The sequence below is a fragment of the Camelus ferus genome, chromosome 2 (genome assembly GCF_009834535.1).
Source record: "Camelus ferus isolate YT-003-E chromosome 2, BCGSAC_Cfer_1.0, whole genome shotgun sequence".
In the NCBI taxonomy this organism is placed as follows: domain Eukaryota; kingdom Metazoa; phylum Chordata; class Mammalia; order Artiodactyla; family Camelidae; genus Camelus; species Camelus ferus.
This window is the reverse complement of record NC_045697.1, coordinates 39,309,423-39,328,411: the sequence shown is the minus strand read 5'-3', so window position 1 is coordinate 39,328,411 and position 18,989 is coordinate 39,309,423. Positions and strand designations below refer to the sequence as shown.

The following is an 18,989-nucleotide window of genomic DNA, read 5'->3' as shown; positions in this document are numbered from 1 at the left end:
TGCCAACCTCTCATCACTATCACCAAGCAAAAGCAAAAGCAAAAGTTCACACTTGTACACACACACACACACACACACACATATACACACCCCGCTGTGCCACCAACAGCAGGAAAAACCACTACCTCCGATGCCCTGCAGGCTTTGTTGATGCTATGGGAATTCTATTTCAATTAAAGGGAAAAACCCTTTCATTGTATATACTTTCAGCTCTTCTTGTAGATACCTGGCAAAAGTCTGTCACACTGAAATCAACCGATTCTAAGCATCTAGGGCTAAGAGAACAATTTTGTGGCAAACACAGTAACAACAAAAAACGAACACTGTAACTTTTCATCTGTATCACGTTTATTATGGAAAGTGAAATGCAAAAAAATTGTACTTAAAAGTTTTTCAAGGGTAAAACTAGATCATCAGTTGAATTTCGTTCATTCATCCATTCAGATATCAAATCCACAATGAGGATGGAAGTGTACATAATTTCCAAATCTTGATCTATCCTCATATAAATCATAATAGTTCATCCTTTATCTAGGAAATGAAATTTTATTGGCAGGTCGATTTCTGGAAGATGAGGACTTTCTTAAATAAATCATTTAATGACCTTTGTATATATACAACATGAAAAGACATAACTTTAGATTCTAATATTGATACATTCATAAATGGAATTTCATTTTAAATACTACCATTTCTTCAGTGATTTAACATCACACTACAGTTTTGCTCTTTCTCTGTTGAGTACTTACACACACAAATGATTCTTACATTGACATCTATAATTTTTCTGGACGGCATTTAAATTAATATGCATCTCTCAAAATAATTACATAAATCTGTCTTTTAAGCAACAGTAAATATTGACATCAAGATTTCATGTGTACTGCTCTTATAAAGAGTTTGTTTTTAGTCGTTAAAAAACACAGCTAGCTCTAGTTGTAATTGTAGCGTTCTTATGGTTGGTTAATCTTTTTATCTAAAATACAAAGATGGCACATTCAGTCTTTAAAACATGAATATGTATTAAATGGTATTACTAACTTTCTACTGAGAAGTGGTTATATTTGTACCTTGCCACACAGAATTCTCTATTAATTGGCAATTCTGGTATTTCCATTCATATCTTCAACCTAATATCCAGCCAACGTAATTTTCAGCGTCAAAGAATTGAGGTCAAATCATGTTAGGTTCTAGGAACCACATCACAGACTTTTTGATCGCTAACAGAGTATTTCCTTTTAAAAGAAATGAGAGAAACTAAAACAATGTCAACTCACCGATTGGAACTGTGGTAAGTTGACGTACCCAACGTTAGCATTCCCTGGCCAATGACTCTAATCTTATCTAGTCCCCACTGCAGCACCTGGCGTCAACATCGTAGTTTATGAGTCTATCTTAAGGAAATCCCAATTGCTATTACCCTATTCTTCTACCAGTGTAGCCTGTCATTTTAAAAAAAAATTTGCCTCTTTGACGTCTCTTTGGTGTTGCTAAACATTGTTTTGCTGATCTCAAGAGAAGAATTCCTGCAATCAGGTTTCACTTTGAGTGACTATATACTGTTTTGAAATTTAGAGCTATGTCTTTGAAAGAAAATGTAGGGCTTTTATCAGCCTGTGCAAATAAACATACTAATAAATGTACAAATGGAGTCTATAAAACATAATTGGTTTTCCCCAGTGTTTGTCATGTCCAGATAGAAAATTAGGTGCTAAAAGAACAGCATTAAGCCTTTGAAGATGCTCAGGTACCAGTCCGTGCCTCAGTAAGACACCAACTAGCTATGCATGGTCCAGTGGGGCTGGGCTTTCTAAGCACCAAATCTGCTACCAGGGAGTAACACCATTTAATATGGAGCATCTGATCTGATATTACTATACATAAAACAGAACAGTCATGGAAGGATGCAGCTTTCAATTAGTTGTTTTAATTTGTGATTTATTTAAATATACCAGTATGAATAAAATGCATCTATGTGTGCATGTATAGGTGGGTAAGCTATTTACAATTATGTCATGTATACATTTTTATGTGTAGAAAATGAAAATACACATTGATTAGCCCTTCTGAGGCTTTTGAACAACTCTTTCTTTCTTTCCTGCAACTGCTTTGAAGATTTAAATAATTCATACAAGGTATGTACACAATCACACCCATAGTATGTACATCCTAGTCACACACTTAACACGGAGAAGATGTGTGAGGAATGTAAATCAACCCAGTGGTCAAAGAACTGACCTTACCTGTGACTAAGGACGTGGGGGATTAGCCCTGGCATATTTAGTAACATGCCCGTGTACTGACTAATGTGTTCAGCCTTTGTGATAATTATGTGATCTACTCTCAGAGAGGCTTAAAAAAAAAAACAACAAAACAGCCCTTTCTGACCTTCAAAAATGAAAGGACAAATTCTGTTACTGAACACGCACACACACGTCTGTTGGTTTTATTCACTTTCGAACATGCAGCCTCCTGATGACAGAACCTGGCCTTAAAATGGGATACAGCATGGTATTTTTTTCTACACATAAAAACAGAAAACCAGCCACTCACAGACATTACACACTTACAGGATGTACTGACATACCACGACCAGCTACAGTGTTACGCACGACATACTGTTCACACGTTAGTACAGCGAGATAAATACATTTAGAAATTTAGTAATTGTTACTGTATTTCCTTCTTGAGTTTTCAGGCCCTGTTGACCTCTCTCAACCTCAGAAAAAGGTATTTCCAGACGCCCTTAACACAAGAATTAGGCTCTCCTCCCTGCTAGAGATTGAGGAGCATGACTATTAATACTGTAATCTCCGATGACCAACATCATCATAAGACATGCCAGAAAGCATTAATGAAGAATAATCTACTCAAAGATGTGGTTAAAATAAATGCTAAGACTACTGAAATCATTAAGAGACACGGATACACATGGATTAGCCCCTTCCGCGCATTTCTGTTTTGCTCTATACAGAATCTTTACATGATATTAAAAGCAATATGAACCAGAAAAATGTTGTTTAACTGCTTAAAAGTTCTGCCGAAGAATAGACAGTTTAATTTTTAAAGGAACAAAGAGTAACACTAGCAGCAATGCCAAAAAGCAAGCTCTCATTTTCACCCCAAAATAAGCAGATGACATCCCCCCATTTTAAGAGTCCAAGAAAGAAGTTAGTGTTTCACCCCCCACTGAGTTCTCTTTAACTCACTGAAATCCCTAGGGTATCTCTCATCATAACTATCTCCATGCTGGTCGATCATCAGTATCTTTTTTTGAAGTGTAAAATATGTCATTTTTATTCCAGCCAATCGATTTTGAGCTTGAACCCAAAAGGATACTTGAGGAAGAATTGGTTTTCAGAAACACCCATTGAGAACATCATTTTCAGTAAGGCATTATTTGAGGCCCGCTTTCAGATGAGTACTCACATTTTAGTTATTTTGCATTTGAGAACCCTTTTTTTTTTTCATAGCTAAGGCTGGTAATCCTCCAGGCAAAGTTACCTGAATTGCTTTCCTACAAGTGAGTGTCCAGGAATAGTAATTACCATACATTTAATCCTTCATTTCAACCAAGTTTCCGGTGTTGTCTTGAGTTTTAACTCAGTGACTCCTTTGGTCTTGGCTAGTGTTAAAACAGAGACGTTAACCATAAAATCTAACGCTCACTACTGCTGGACCTCTCAATGGCGCTCCTAAACAAGTTTTTCCAGCAAGAAAGCATAAAGTATGCCTTTGCTTATTTTAGCCTGTGGGTTACAGTCAGTCTTTATGGAGCAAGCCATAATTATACAATGGTGTGCCCATTACAGACGCACTTGCTGGTATAACTGCCTCTTTTTGGCACATTATTGCTTGGCTTTAATTTCATTATCAACAGTCTTTATTCTCATCATGAGTATCTGAGATATCTGGGTCTTAAAAAAAAAAAACCACACACACGAAACTTGTGAATAACATCTTGGTGCATCATTCTGGCCTCCACAGTCATTTCACCCCCAGGCCCAAGGTTATTTAAATGTCCCTTGTAATGATCATCACTTTGATTTACCTAATAGCCAACAGTAATTTTTCAGGGTTTTTTGTTGTTTCTATCCACACATGTATACAGATGCATTGGATTTACTTTGAGAGAGGTTATTTGGTTGTGGCAAGTGAGTAGTTTAGCTGGTGAATGTTCACAGTTAAAAGTAGCCGTAATGACCTCTGGCAGATGTCACGGATTGTGAGACATGAGTTTTCCACTTCAATCCATCTTCATTTATGTCCTTGGTCACTGTAAAGCAAATTGATTTTATTTCTGTAGCCAAGATTTTTTTTTCTCCCAAGAGTAGGATGACGTTCATGGAAATCTTTTTCAGTATTTACAAGACTTTTTTCTCATTTGCAAAAATGTCTAAAATCTCGTTGACATCCGTAAGCCCAAGTGTCTGCACAGATGCCATTTATAATTACTTAGCTGGCTGCAGAATTTTGTTAAGAAGGATACAGTTACAAGGATGGACAGGAGATTCAGCACATCACCTGTTATTTGCCAGGTGGTAGCAGCTGACCCACACTGGGACAGATTCAACCGAAAGGGCCACATGTGGATTCAAAGGACGTCACTAACAGAAAACAAAATCCTCAAATAGGAACATAAAGTAGCAAGCACTGAGGCAGATGTGGGCAAGACTTCTGATTCACTATGGAGACAAAATGGGGGTGGGGACAAGATGGTCAGCTCATTTATCTAAGCTCCTGCTGAGTTCACTGTATTCTTATCACAAAGGGAAATTCACAGGCTTCATTTCTCAAATACCACTTAGGACCAAGCTGGAGAGTAAACAGCATCATCTCCATGGCAGCACTGTAGACAATTGGTAAGTCAGACAGGTAGAGGCCTGCACCAGGCTGCAGGTGCCCAATTTTCAGTAAAAACACATATACAAACCTTATCCTAATGTATGGTTTTTCTTTCGACTGAGTCTTAAAAAGTAGACAAGGGGTGTGGTGAGTTACATTTTTTAACACTTGCACAACATGTAGGAGGAAGAGAAGACAGCTTCTCACATTTTGGCAGCAAAACAGTAACGAAGCGGATACAGCAAAGGCCAAACAATTTACATCAACAGCATACTCATAGATGTCCTCTGTAAACAAACTGTAAAGTCACATCATAGTCTATTCTTCACGTGGTGTAGACAGGTATTCCCAGAATGATAGGAACTCCCAGAGATGAGAGGAAGAAGAGTAGAGTCAGCTAGGAACGATAAAACCTTACAACTCTGGGATGCAACCCAAAGTCGTTTTCCTCTTCTGCCTTCGACTTGAAGATGACGAGCTCTTATTAAGAATTTGGTTCCAAAATTCAATCTCTAGGGTATATGTTACACATGCATATTCAGTCCAATTTATTTTATGATATTTAACCTATAACATGGAGAATAATGGTACCCAAAATAATAAATATTAGACAATTCTTAAGATTCAAAAATCATCAAAAATCAAATAATATTCAATATAGCTGAACTTGCTATGGTAGGAAAACACAGCAGTATTTTTTACAAATATTTCATATTGGATGCAAACAAAAAGTTTTCTGGTTAACTTTGATCTAAAACAACGTTCAACTTCTGCCACTGATCCAAGACACAAAGGTTAATTAGGATTTCACTGTATGTGAAGTAGTTGGTCTGTGGCAACAAGGCCAAGAATCCAGAAAGACATCATTAGAAAAGCACTGAAGGTAAATATATGACAGCCGAAGTGATCACATTTTTCTTGCAGTCATAAAAAGTAGAAAAATCAATATTTAAATTGAAACTTCTAGTGTTAACTGGGTAAGCCGTATCACATCTTCACATTTTAAACATTTAGATGTTCTAACTTGTTTCTCTTTTGCTACTGGTTTAAAAAATATCTTATATATATATATCTACTTAATATAATATTTCCTCCACTTATTTCAACAACTAAAATGCATTAAAAAGGACCCAAACATAACTAAAAGAAGTCAAGGACAAAAACAAACAGCTTTCAACCCCGTGTGTGCCATGCAGGTAAGGAACAGCAGAGCAAGTTCAAAGAGTCTGCCAAGAATATTGTTTTGCAACGTCAGTTGCTAGATGAACCTAAGGAATGACAATGCTGTCCCGAATGTGTACGCTGGGTCACAGATCGAAGTGAAGGAACATTTTCACATCAAGGTTTTATCGTGAGAGTACTGAGGGTATCATAATGCAAAACACTGCCGTCTTGATTAGGCTCCTGTCTTATTTATCCATGTGATGAGCTATTTCTGTGACTGTTCTTAAAAGCTGTTCCTTCTATAAGATTCCGTAAGTGAGAAGGAAGCTTTTGTAAAGACGGATGTTAAAAGATCAAAGGTGTAAAAGTAAAGGTTAGTTCCAGTACCAAAGAAAACCAGTTAAGGTTACTACATCGAGCATTAAGTTTTAATTTGAGAGGCACAACTAGAACACCAAATTCAGGTTTAATTTATTTCATTTCATTAATTAATTTATTTTTAATGGGTAACGGAGGCCCACAGCTCTGTGGCCTCTGCTTCCTTTCACTATTTATAAACCACGTGGTTACTCCCAACTCATGACAACAAATATTATTACCAGACGCTGAATTCTTCCTTTTTTCCCATTTTAATGCAGGAACAGCCTGTTCTAGCCAGTTCAGAGCAGAGGATTACCTGGGGCCCACCCGCCTGGAGTGGGTACCGCTGACAGCTGCTACTGTGTACACAGGATATTCTCCATGTGTACACAGCACGTACGCCAGCGTGGGAGGGAGACAGCCAGTGGGCGAGAGACAGGAGGGAGATTACATCGTGGCAAAGGCATTTCCTACAGAAGTGGCACGGACACTACCACAAATGGGTATTTAAGGCCAAGGGGAGCGTTTTGGACTAAATTCATTAATAATAATTTGATTGCTCATTGGATGGTCATTTCTGCTTTAGATAGCATCCTTGACGGAGGCCCAATGGTAAGACGTGGAAACATGGGCTTTACTAAACTGCTCATTCTAAGTTCCAAGTATAACAAGTGTACTTGCCATTCAGAGCATGCTTGCTCTGAGAGTGCTGTGACCATGGCCCACGTATGCAGGCGTCACAGACAGTCCAACGGCTTTGAAAGAAATCAATGGCTCTTTACTAATTTAGGTTATGTCCAGTGTACTTGTGGTGTTAAAGTTTAGGTATGATTCCTCCCCTCCATAATGTTCAGAATCTGCAATAGAGAATTAAAATGAAAAAGCAAAAAAGCCAAAAGAGAAACTGTGAATTTACTGCCCAAATGGCATTTCTGAATCTCTGGAGAGAGAACACACAGCCAGATACTCTTTTCTGGCTCATCGAGGGCAATGAGATTAGAGAAAGCAACCAGCGCCCCTCCAACCAACAGTGACTCTCTAAATGCGAGGTGGAAACCAGCAACCTCCCTACCACGAGTCCAGGAGGGGAAGCCCTTTCGGGCCCTCACTCTCTCCCCTCTTGTCCGTCACCCCAACTCAAGCCACTCTTGGTCGTTCCAGCCCAGTGCCCTGCAGGACACTCATAAGCCCTAGGAATACACTCCTCTTAAGGAGACAGGTGAGGGCTCAGCTCAGACAGGTGCCTATGTTCTCAAGGACCAAGCCCACCCAAAGCTCAAAAACGTGTTTCAGTAAAGGTGGCTTCTTTTACTGGGTTTGAAGGGTGGTATTTTATGACGTTTTTCTCTTGAAATCAATAGTCTTACAGAGGTTACCATTTTATCATAGATTAGACTCAAGCAATAAGATGATATTAGTCTACGTACAAAAACAGCGAGGAAGCTCATGTTCTAATCGGTGTGGACCACACTTTCTACTAGAAGCTACTGAACCAAGTCAAACAAAAACACAAACTCCATCCTGGTTACAGGAGTCTCATATGTGTTGTTTTGTTATTCAGGAGGCTTTCTTTTCTTTTTCTTTAACACCTAAAAATAGAGTGTTTGGTAATTGGCTATTTATAATTCCTTACCCGAACCGTGACGCTCTCAGTAGAATGTCATTGGAGAACACCTGTACAACATAAAATTGAGTATTATCAATAACCTGATGACTCTCTCCAAGAATTCAGTCACATGTACTTTCTCTAGGGTAAGGAAATATGAATTTAGTCTAGTCACAATCACAGAGATGAAACTTGCCTTCAGGGCAGGAAAAGGTGCATATATAAATTCATGTTTTATGTGGGCAATATTCATAGTCAAATGCTTCACTAATTTTTTTTCCTAATATAACTTTCTTATATTAACAGGTATAACAAGGTTTATAAAAAGGGTTATCTGCAGATGTTTACAAATATGACTTCATATTTGGTATTTTATGCATTTAAATGCTTTTACTTATTATCTTCTGGCCTAAGGAGTCAAATTTGTTTCAATTTTTTATATGATAGTTCTTATCAACTACTTAAATTTTGTGGGGTAACAGCATTCTCACTGCAATGGACCAAAAAGTGTAACAGTATTTTTGCTATTTTTAATATAAAGCTGAGATTTTAATGGAAATACCATAGTGTGATAAATTGAGGCAGTTATACAAAATGATACATATGTAATGATAATGATAGTTCTGTAAGCAACAGCATATTAAAAAAACAGTGAATACTATTTCCTCTTAATTACAGTTGTAAACCTTCAGTGAAGCGTGCTTGTTTTCTTTCTTTCCAATTGAAATGATGTGTTTTTGTTTTTTTTTTTAATGAAGACTCCAGCAAGGGACCCCACTAGCCTTCACAGCAATTTCCTGGAGTTAACACTTGCTTTCTCTTCCTGGTCTCTCAGGAAAAAAACAAGTAAGCTTTGACAGACGGACACCTATGAAGACCCCATGCAAGGGCTCCCTGCAGCTGTTTTCCTTTTCAGTCTAACACAGAGGAAGGGGCGGGGCGGACGCAGCAGTTGGGGCGTCGAAAGTTCTGCAGCAGGGACTGGAAAACACTGTGCTGCCTGCCTTTGAGCTTTTTATTGGAAGAAGTATCTGAAGAGATGGATCTCCGGGTCTGGCTGCTTTGAGCTTTGATTAATTTCTCGTGTTCCCTGATTTGTCTTTGTAGGTGGTTCTGGATGGCGATGCCCAGGGATTCCGGGTCCAGGGAAGCGCCGTACACCTCCCAGGTCATGCCCTGCTCATCCCACACGACGTCCCTGACACGCTTGGACTGTTTCAACTGGAGCTTGGAGTCAGCACTGAGCTGCTTTTTCTTCTCTCCTGGAGTGAGTCCCACCTGAGCGGCGGCTGCTGTCACGTTCAGCTCCTTGAGGAACTCACTGACCCGGCTGGCCCGGCGGGGGCTGGCTTTGACCGAGCGAGAAGGGGTCCTCTTGCCAGAACCCGGACTGGACTCCCCCAGGGAATCGGAGGGCAGGCTTAGGCTGGTGGCTGTCTTGGTCTGTCTGTTTTCTTCTCCGGTGCCCTCCTGACTCTTTCTGACTGGAGAGGGGGTGGGACTGGCGGCTGATGCTGTGCCTCCACTTTCTTGAGATTTCGGGTTGAGAAGTAGGCTTTTGGCTTCTGCCCTTCCCTTTGCATCCAGAATATCGATGCCAGAGGATTCCTGCTCTTCCACGACGTGAGGAGACACACGCTTCCTCTCTCTTGCATTCCCTTGGTTGGTGAGATCTAAGCTCCCAGACTGGTCATCTTTGCTGGTGGGGCCACAAGAGCTGGAGAGTTGGTAATCCGGGTCTGCTCTGTGGCCATCTGTGGTTTCCACAGCAAACTCAGATGGCTGCATTTCACATGCCCCTAACCCATGGCTTGTTCCAGCTGGACGTCCTGTGCTGACAGAGGTCTGGTCACTGGGGCCAGCTTTCAGGGAGGTAGAACTAGCACCTGAAAGCTGCTTAGAGGAGAGCCCTTCCCTTGCTAGGGTCTTTCCTGCTGACCTCCCATTTTCTTTACACGTATCCTGAGCGTTACTGGATGCCACGTTGACTGCTGGGGTCATAAGGACTTCGCCTGGTGGGTTCACTGATTCCCTTTCCCCTTGGGAAGCTGTAGAAACTGCTGCAGCCGCCTGGATGTGCACCTCTGGCGTGATGCCCAGGCTCTGAGCCACCTGCTGGGGCCCATGGGTGTGGTCAGTCAGCTCCCACGTGTGGCTCACGCGGCCGCTGCCATGGGAGATGACACACAGCTGCTCTGGTTCGAACTGCTCCTGAGCAGGGGCTTCCTTTAAGAACGCAGTGAGGATGCTGGGGCTGGTGGACACGGCTCTGCTCTCGACACTGGCCACTGCCTGCACCTCGGCATCTTGCTGAGCCCTGGGGGGAGCTTCCTCGACCTCCTTTTCAGCCTGGCTGGTCATCGTGCCCACTTCTTTGAACCTTGACACCAGAGCATGTGCTGGCAGTGGCACCTTCTCCGGATCTGAAGGAAACGTTGACCCTTTGCTAGGGAGGTGGGATGGTTGAGGTGTCCCTGAAGTCACAGCCTGGGTGTCTGAGGTGGAGGCAGACTGTAGTATGTTCCCGGAACATCCATCATCTCTCGCAGGAGAGTCACAGGACCTTGTCTGGGAATCGCAAACAGCTTGCTGCCTTTCCCCTTCAGGTCCACCTACAGAAGTGGATGTGTTACCGAACACTCTGGCTGCTGTGTCTGCAGCTTGCACCATTCCCTGGGTTGTTTCTCGAGATGGAAAATCACAGGACACTTGATCTTTATTGCCACCACAGGTGTCCCCCACAGGACAACTTGACTTCTCGGGTGGCTCTACATCTGAAGTTCTCTGTGATTTCACCAGGGTATCTTCAGGTCCTGAGTAGAGGCCAGCATTGGGCTGGTCGCCTGGGATGGCCGGGTGGGCGTGCTGATTAGCTGGCATGGTAAATGTTGCGTGTGTAAGATCCTTTTCTGCTGCAGAACATGGGGCTGGTGCTGTGGGCTCCCTGCTCCCCGGCAGCTGGGTATCACCAGGAGAGTTGAGTGTGGGAGATGTTTTCCCCACTTCACGGACAACGCCAGGAGAAGACATGGCGGGCTGGGTGGTCTCATGCTCACCAGCCTGCATCAGGGCCTCAGCTGCTGTCCTGGGGCCGAAGGCTGGCTCTGCAGGAGTGCTGGAAAGGCCATTGGTGTTCTCACACAGGAGGGCTGGTCGAGGCTGAGGTGAGGCCGCCCGCACCTCTCCTAAATCCTCTTCTTTTCCAGAAGCTTCAATCAGGGAAGTTTTAGCTGATCTCAGAGGGTCAGGTACAGTCCCCATGGAATTTCCCTTTAGGAAAACCTCAGAGCGCTCCCCTGAGCAGTGCTTCCACTGGGATGCAGTTGTAGCTCAGAGTGAAGACGCCGTCAAGGACAATTCCGCTGCAGGGCCAACCTGGGAATCAAGGAAACAGCACCATTAATAGAGAACAGAATTTGAGGATGTGAAACTTGTTGTCACCTGTTTAAGATCTCATAAGAACATCAAACCTTTTCTTCCCATAGAAATAGATCTTGGGAAGAAAAATTTTGGAAAAATTCTTTTGATTATACAAGTACATTTTGATATATTAGTTCCGTTTGCATCCCATTGCTGTCCAGCAGATAGGTTTTTAATGTGTTTACCTACACACTCGATAACTGCCTCAAAAATCATTTGGGTAATCAGATTTACCAGATATCAGAAAGTCCTATCAAGCTACTGTAATCAAATCAGTAAGTACTGAAATAGGCCTAAACAGATATGTGGAATAGAATATCTAGAAACAGATCCAGATATAAATGAGGATTTACTATATGACAAAAGAGGCATTTCAGTGTAGTGGCAAAAGGATGAATTCTTTAATATAAGGGGTTGGCAAACTATCTATTCATCCAGAAGAAAAGAAAACTAGATCTTTATCTTACACCAATTTGAAAAATCAAATTCAGATGGATTTAGAGAGATTAAAGGTTAAACTGTAAAACAAATAATTAAGTTAAAAATCCTGTTAAGAAAATCTAGGATCATAAATATAATCTAGGAGCAGAGTGGGTAAGGTTTTTTTGGGGGCAAAGCAGAAAATACAAAAACTATAAGAGAAAAAACATCAACATAGATGACTAGAAAAATTACAAAACTTTTGCATGGCAAAAGATAATATGAACAAATACAAATGACTGGAAAAAATGTTTGCATCCCTATAGGACATAACTGTAACACAGCAGAAGCTCTTAAAAATTTACAAGGAGACAAAATAATCCATTGGAAAAATGGATAAAGAATATGAAAGCATAGTTTGCAAAAGAGGAAATCCAACAGCCAACAACCTTATGAAAAGATGATCAAATTCATTTGTAGTCAAAGAAATGCAAATAAAGTACCAATGAGATTTTACTCTATACCAATAGCACTTGCAAAAACTTTAAAAAAAAAAGTTATAACACCATGGTCTGGGGAAACCTAGTGAAAGGAAGTATTTTTAATTCTATGTGCAAATGTGTATAGTTGTAGCTTTCTTAGGGAAGTAGGTTAGCTTCTAAAACTAAAAATACATATGTCCTTGACCCAGTGATCTTATCAATAGAAATAAAATAGCAGCATATGTAGATACATGTTTATTGAAGTACTATTTGGAGACTTAAAACAAACTGCTCTATAAATAGGGGAATGGCAGAATAAATCATGATATAGCTCCCCTGTGAAGCATTATGCAACAATTAAAATAATTAAAACCACAGTGAGATATTGCCTCATACCTGTCAGAATGGCTATCACCAAGAAGAACACAAATAGCAAATGTTGGTGAGGATGTGGAGAAAAGGGACACCTCATACACTGTCGGTACAAATGTAAATTGGTGCAGCCACTATGGAAAACAGTATGGAGGTTCCTCAAAAAACTAAAAATAGATTTACCAAATGATCCAGCAATTCTCCTACTGGGTAGGTATCTGCAAAAACAAAACCACTAATTCAAAAAAGATACACGCACCCCAGTGTTCATAGCAGCATTATTTACAACTGCCAAGATATGGAAGCAACCTAAGTGTTCATCGAAAGATGAATGCATAAAGATGTGGTATATCTATACAATGGAATACTACTCAGCATAAAAAAGAACGGAATTTTTCCATACACAGCAACATGGATGGGCTTGGAGGGCATTATGCTAAGTGAAGTAAGTCAGACAGAGAAAGACAAATACTATGTATCACTTACACGTGGAATCTAAAAAATATAACAAACTAGTGATATAACAAAAAAGGGGCAGATTCAGATATAGAAAACAAACTAGTGGTTGGTTACCAGTGGGGAGTGAGGGAGGGGCCATATAGGGGTGGGGGAGTGGGAGGTACAAACATTGGGTGTGAGACAGGCTTCAAGGACATATTGTATAACATGGGGAATGTAGCCAATATTTTGTACTAATTGTAAATGGAACATAACCTTGAAAAATTGTATTAAAAAATTAAAAACAAAACAAAGTAAAAACCCAATTAAGTAGGCTAGAACTTTTCACTTGGGAGAAATTTCCCCAAGGTATTGCTGGGAGAATAAATCAAGGAACAGAAAAGAATATATATGTTTTTATTTTTGTAAAACAATGATCTAAAACACTACATATGTGTTATGTGTGTGCGTGTGTAAAGATATGCTTGTGTGTGAGTATATAAATTCTAAAAATATATATAATGACACATAGCGGGTGGTAAATGGAGGGAGTGTAAGGACTCGGAACTATGGAAAAAGAGATAGAAGTTTCCAAAGGTATGAAAATTTTGAATTTTAAAAACTATATCTGAATTTTTTAAAGTATATATGAAAATTTACTTATATGTGTTTATACATAAACATTTTTTAGACAGGATAACCAGACTTTATGTGATATGGATCAAACAATGATTCAGAAATTAGTAGATGACTATTTTAATTTCACCTCTATTGCTCATAGACTCTCTGACCTTATGCTAATCATTTAATCTTTCTGCACCCCACATTAACTTACTGGCAAAATAAATTATATGATTTCTAAGGACCATTCCAGCTCCAAAATTCAAAGATCCTATTTCTTTGCATGTGATAGATAATAAGTCAAACAGCACCATCTTAACTCTGGCTTAAGGGTCAAAATTGTAGACAAAGGCAAATGTGGTTGGGCCAAGATTTTGAAAGAAAGAATTTGATATTTTGGTTCAATGTTATTTGGTTGATCTATATCATAAGAAATCTAACAATAAATCCAACTTATCTTCTTCCCTGAACCAGCTCTTCCTTCTAACTTCATTATTCATATTAATGGGTTAAATTTTTTCCCATCCTGGGTTTTGACTGCTTTTTGTTCATACAAATCATTCCCCAGGTTTATGTTCCATTTCTTCTTTTCTGGAGTCTTCTGTTGCAATCATTTGTTGTGCCCAAGCCCATCTTTCCTCTCCCTCTTTTGCCTCTGTCTCTATAATACCTTTAGTGCCACCCTCTGCCCTCCTCACCCTCAAAAAGCCTACCCATTCTTCAAAGCCCCACTTAAACCCCGTATCCTTCCTGAAGGCCTTCTAAGGCCTTTCAGGTCATAAAGTCTCTCTCTCTCTTTAAAATCCTACAGCTATGGTCCTCTGTGTCCCTTGAATTGTGCTTTTTATGTACGGTTGCTACTTGTGTTAATGCCTGATTTCTCCAAAAGTACTTCAGCCCCAGGAGGGAAGGGGACAAGCTTATTGATTCTTTTTTGTTCACTCTGCAGGACACAGTGCAGGGTCTTGTGCATAAAAAGGTGTTAATTGATCCCATTTCCCTCCAAAAATGGCCATTATTAAGCCCTGCCAAACTTCAAAATAATACAAAATTTCAACCTATGACATGAAATATTATTGAAAACACAATTTAAAAGAGTGCTATTTTTGGAAGTAAGTAAATGATTGTATCTCATTTATGAGACTTTATGTATCTGTAATCCAGATTTAGACCATTGAAAACAAGCACATTGGACATCTGCTACAAAAAAGGTGGAAGGTCTCATAAATTCAGGAGTAAAGAACATCTCTGTGTTATATGGCTGGAGCCAAGAAATCTGGCTTTCTAGAAAGGACTGTAAAACATGAACAACTCAAAGTTCAGCAACCGAAAGTTGAAAGACTTAGAAAAGCTGAGGGACTTCATAAAACTCTCAGAAGTCAGAATTTATCTCCATTTCCCACAGAGAGCTGATGGTACTAGTTCACCTTTGAAAGGATGTTTTCTTTTGTTTGCTTTGTTAACAGAGGATAAATTATCCATCAATTCAAGAATCAAGAAGAAAAGCCCTGATTGCTTGGATACGCTTGTAATTCAAAATCTCTTGATTCATGGGTAGACAGAAAATCAACACTACTCTGAAAAGATCTGCTATTGTAATTGTCACAGCATTTCCACGAGCCCAGGAGAGACTGCCTAAGCTCAGAAACAACCCTCCTCCCCGATTACCCCTACTCTTCTCCAACCAAATAATGGAAATCCATAGTCTCTAATAGGTTAGACAAATAGGTCATTTAAAAAATGTAATTACTTGATGGTTTAGAGTGAGGAGTAAAAATCTTTAAAATCAACAGGAGTCCATTGTGGTAAGATTTAATAACCTCTGAAAGTGAGGTTGCAAACAAGTGGTCCACAGACTGAATGAATTCCTTCTGCAGGTGTGTGTGTGTGTCCTGTGTGGTTTTTCCCTTCTCTGCTCTCCTTTCCCTTTCTCTTTCCCCCTCTCTTCTTCTCTTTCCCCTCTTCCCTCTCTTTTCTTTCCTTGTCCTTTGAATTAAAAAGATCTTTCGTAAAAATCCAGATTTCTCTTGCTTCTCTTAAAAAAAAAAAAAAACACCTCAGAAAGTATCCATTTCCAGATGGCAACATTACATGGTGCTGATAAGGGCCATCCCTCTAGAAGACAGGGACACTCCAGAACCCAGAACCCCCAGCCCTCACTTACCCTCCTTGTTTACCTTACTCACTTGGGTTCCTATGGGCAGCTAAGTTTGAGAGCTTTATTCTAAGAGTGCTGACACAGTAGACTTCTCAACCTAACTTTTAGTTTGCTGAGGGCAGTTCAGCACTGTGTTTAAGAACATGGACCCTGGGGCAACCCAGGACATATTTCACGGAACTAGAGCAAATCATAATAAAATTTATATGGAACCATCAAAGACCTAGAATTGCCAAAGCATTACTGAAGAGAAAGAAAGAGGCTGGACGAATAACTCTCCCAGACTTCAGACAATACTATAGAGCTACAGTCATCAAGACAGCATGGTATTGGTACAAAAACAGACATATAGACTAATGGAACAGAATAGAGAGCCCAGAAATGAACCCACAAACTTTTGGTCAACTCATCTTCGACAAAGGAGGCAAGAATATACAATGGAATAAAGACAGTCTCTTCAGCAAATGGTATTGGGAAAACTGGACAGCGGCATGTAAAACAATGAAGCTAGAACACTCCCTTACACCATACACAAAAATAAACTCAAAATGGATCAAAGACTTAAACATAAGACAAGATACAATAAACCTCCTAGAGGAAAATATAGGCAAAACATTATCTGACATACATCTCATAAATTTTCTCCTAGAAGAAATAAAAGCAAGAATAAACAAATGGGACCTAGTGAAACTTACCAGCTTCTGCACAGCAAAGGAAACCATAAGTAAAACAAAAAGACAACTTACAGAATGGGAGAAAATTTTTGCAAATAAAACTGACAAAGGCTTGATCTCCAGAATATATAAGCAGCTCATACGACTCAATAAGAAAAAAATAAACAACCCAATCCAAAAATGGACAGAAGACCTAAACAAGCAATTCTCCAAGGAAGACATACAAATGATCAATAGACACATGAAAAAATGCTCAATATCACTAAATATCAGAGAAATGCAAATCAAAACTACAATGAGGTATCACCTCACACCAGTCAGAATGGCCGTCATTCAAAAATCCACAAATGACAAATGCCGGAGAGGCTGTGAAGAAAAGGGAACCCTCCTTCACTGCTGGTGGGAATGCAGTTTGGTGCAGCCACTGTGGAAAACAGTATGGAGATTCCTCAAAAGACTAGGAATACACTTACCATATGACCCAGGAATCCCACTCCTGGGCATATATCCAGAAGGAACCCTACTCCAAAATGACACCTGCACCCTAATGTTCATAGCAGCATTATTTACAATATCCAAGACATGGAAAGAGCCTAAATGTCCATCAACAGATGACTGGATAAAGAAGCGGTGGTATATTTATACAATGGAATACTACTCAACCATAAAAACCGACAACATAACGCCATTTGCAGCAACATGGATGCTCCTGGAGAATGTCATTCTAAGTGAAGTAAGCCAGAAAGAGAAAGAAAAATACCATATGAGATTGCTCATATGTGGAATCTAAAAAACAAACAAACAAACAAAGCATAAATACAAAACAGAAATAGACTCACAGACATAGAATACAAACTTGTGGTTGCCAAGGGGGCAGGGGGTGGGAAGAGATAGACTGGGATTTCAAAATTGTAGACTAGATAAACAAGATTATACTGTATAGCATGGGGAAATATATACAAGATCTTATGGTAGCTCACAGAGAAAAAAATGTGACAATGAATATATATATGGTCATGTATAACAGAAAAATTGTGCTGTACACTGGAATTTGACACAACATTGTAAAATGATTATAAATCAATAAAAAAATGTTAAAAAAAAAAAAAAAAAAAGAACATGGACCCTGGGGCAAGAATCCCTGGATTAGAATATGAGTTTCACTACCTAGCTCTAGGTTTGTGTGCTTAGGCAAGTAAGTTAACCTCTCAAAGCCCCAGTTTAATACATAAATTGAGGATAATAGTAACAGTACACAGCCTCATTGGGATGCTGTGAGGAACAGACTTAGCATTTAGAACAAATAGTGCCTCGGCACCTGTTAAACACCATATAAGTGTTAGCCTCTTTAAAAGAACCTCAATTTTAAATTTTGATCTGTGTTGGAGAAAAAAATTATTCTGACACTTGTTAAAATGATAAGGAAGACTTTATTCAGGACTATTGCAATAGGTGTCAATCCTATGGCAGGAGGAGAGAGAGACCGAGCTCAGCCCCAAATTCAACAAGAACAAGTGGGATTTATAAGCAAGGAGTGGGTTTGTAGGGGGAGGGGTGGTCAGTGGATGCAGAATTATTAAGAAGAGATGGCATGGATGGGGGAGTGTTGCTGAAGGTAGGTCAGGTGATCAGGTATTAACTGGGAGACGGTGAAGGATGAAGAATTTGATTGGAAACTGAGAATGATCAGATACCATGGGTGGGAATATTCTCTCTAAACTGGCTTAGTAGGATTCTTGCTAAAACTGGACTCTGCAAGGACAGACACGGAAGCCCAGGACTGAGGCCTAATTAAGAAGTGGGCTCAGAAGAGCCCGATTAAAGTTTGGTCAAGGAAGGAGTCCTTATCATCTCATCAGCACCAGCAAATACGGGTTTTCTTATAAGACTCTCTGGAGCATTTTGACTTCTTTCTGAAGCGGGCATGAATCACACAGAAGCTAATGGCATCTCTAGGTGAGTCTGTCTTTAAGTCTGATGGGAACTGGACTCATGATAGCAGGTCCCCTTGGTGCTCTGCCCTTAAAATTGAACTAAGATTTAAAGCCTTGTTCCAGCCATACAGCAAATCTGCAGGGAAGACCTTACTGACATTTTACAATGAAGGAAACTGAGGTCCAGAGACTAAGTAACTTACTCAAGGCTGAGTACATTGAATTCCTGTTGAACTGAATTGTAATGAATGGGAATGCCTGGGCCCCTTCTATGCCGCTTCCTTTTATCTGTAACTCTGGAAAAAAAATGGAAAGAAAGAAAGAGAAAGTATCTATCTATCTATCGATCAATCTATCCATCTATCTTCAGAGGAGAGGGAAACTTCTTTTCGTAAATGGTTTGCAACTAAGCAGCAGCCTGGATGGTACTAACACCGACTACAATGACATTCACCACTGGTCACTTTATGAAAAGCCTGGCTTGCTGAAAGCTGC

At 39.9% G+C, this 18,989-nt stretch overlaps 1 protein-coding gene across 2 annotated transcripts in view; it reads right to left on the bottom strand.

The window, feature by feature from the left end:
* Positions 1-326: 326 nt before the first annotated feature.
* Positions 327-18,989, bottom strand: part of GPRIN3 (GPRIN family member 3) — a 70,594-nt gene continuing 51,931 nt past the window's right edge. For both annotated transcript variants that reach the window (XM_032498136.1, XM_032498142.1), the window contains exon 2: positions 327-11,350. In XM_032498136.1, coding sequence (XP_032354027.1) covers positions 8,888-11,236 — 2,349 coding nt within the window. In that variant the 5' untranslated portion in view covers positions 11,237-11,350 and the 3' untranslated portion in view covers positions 327-8,887. The remainder of the gene's footprint in view (positions 11,351-18,989) is intronic.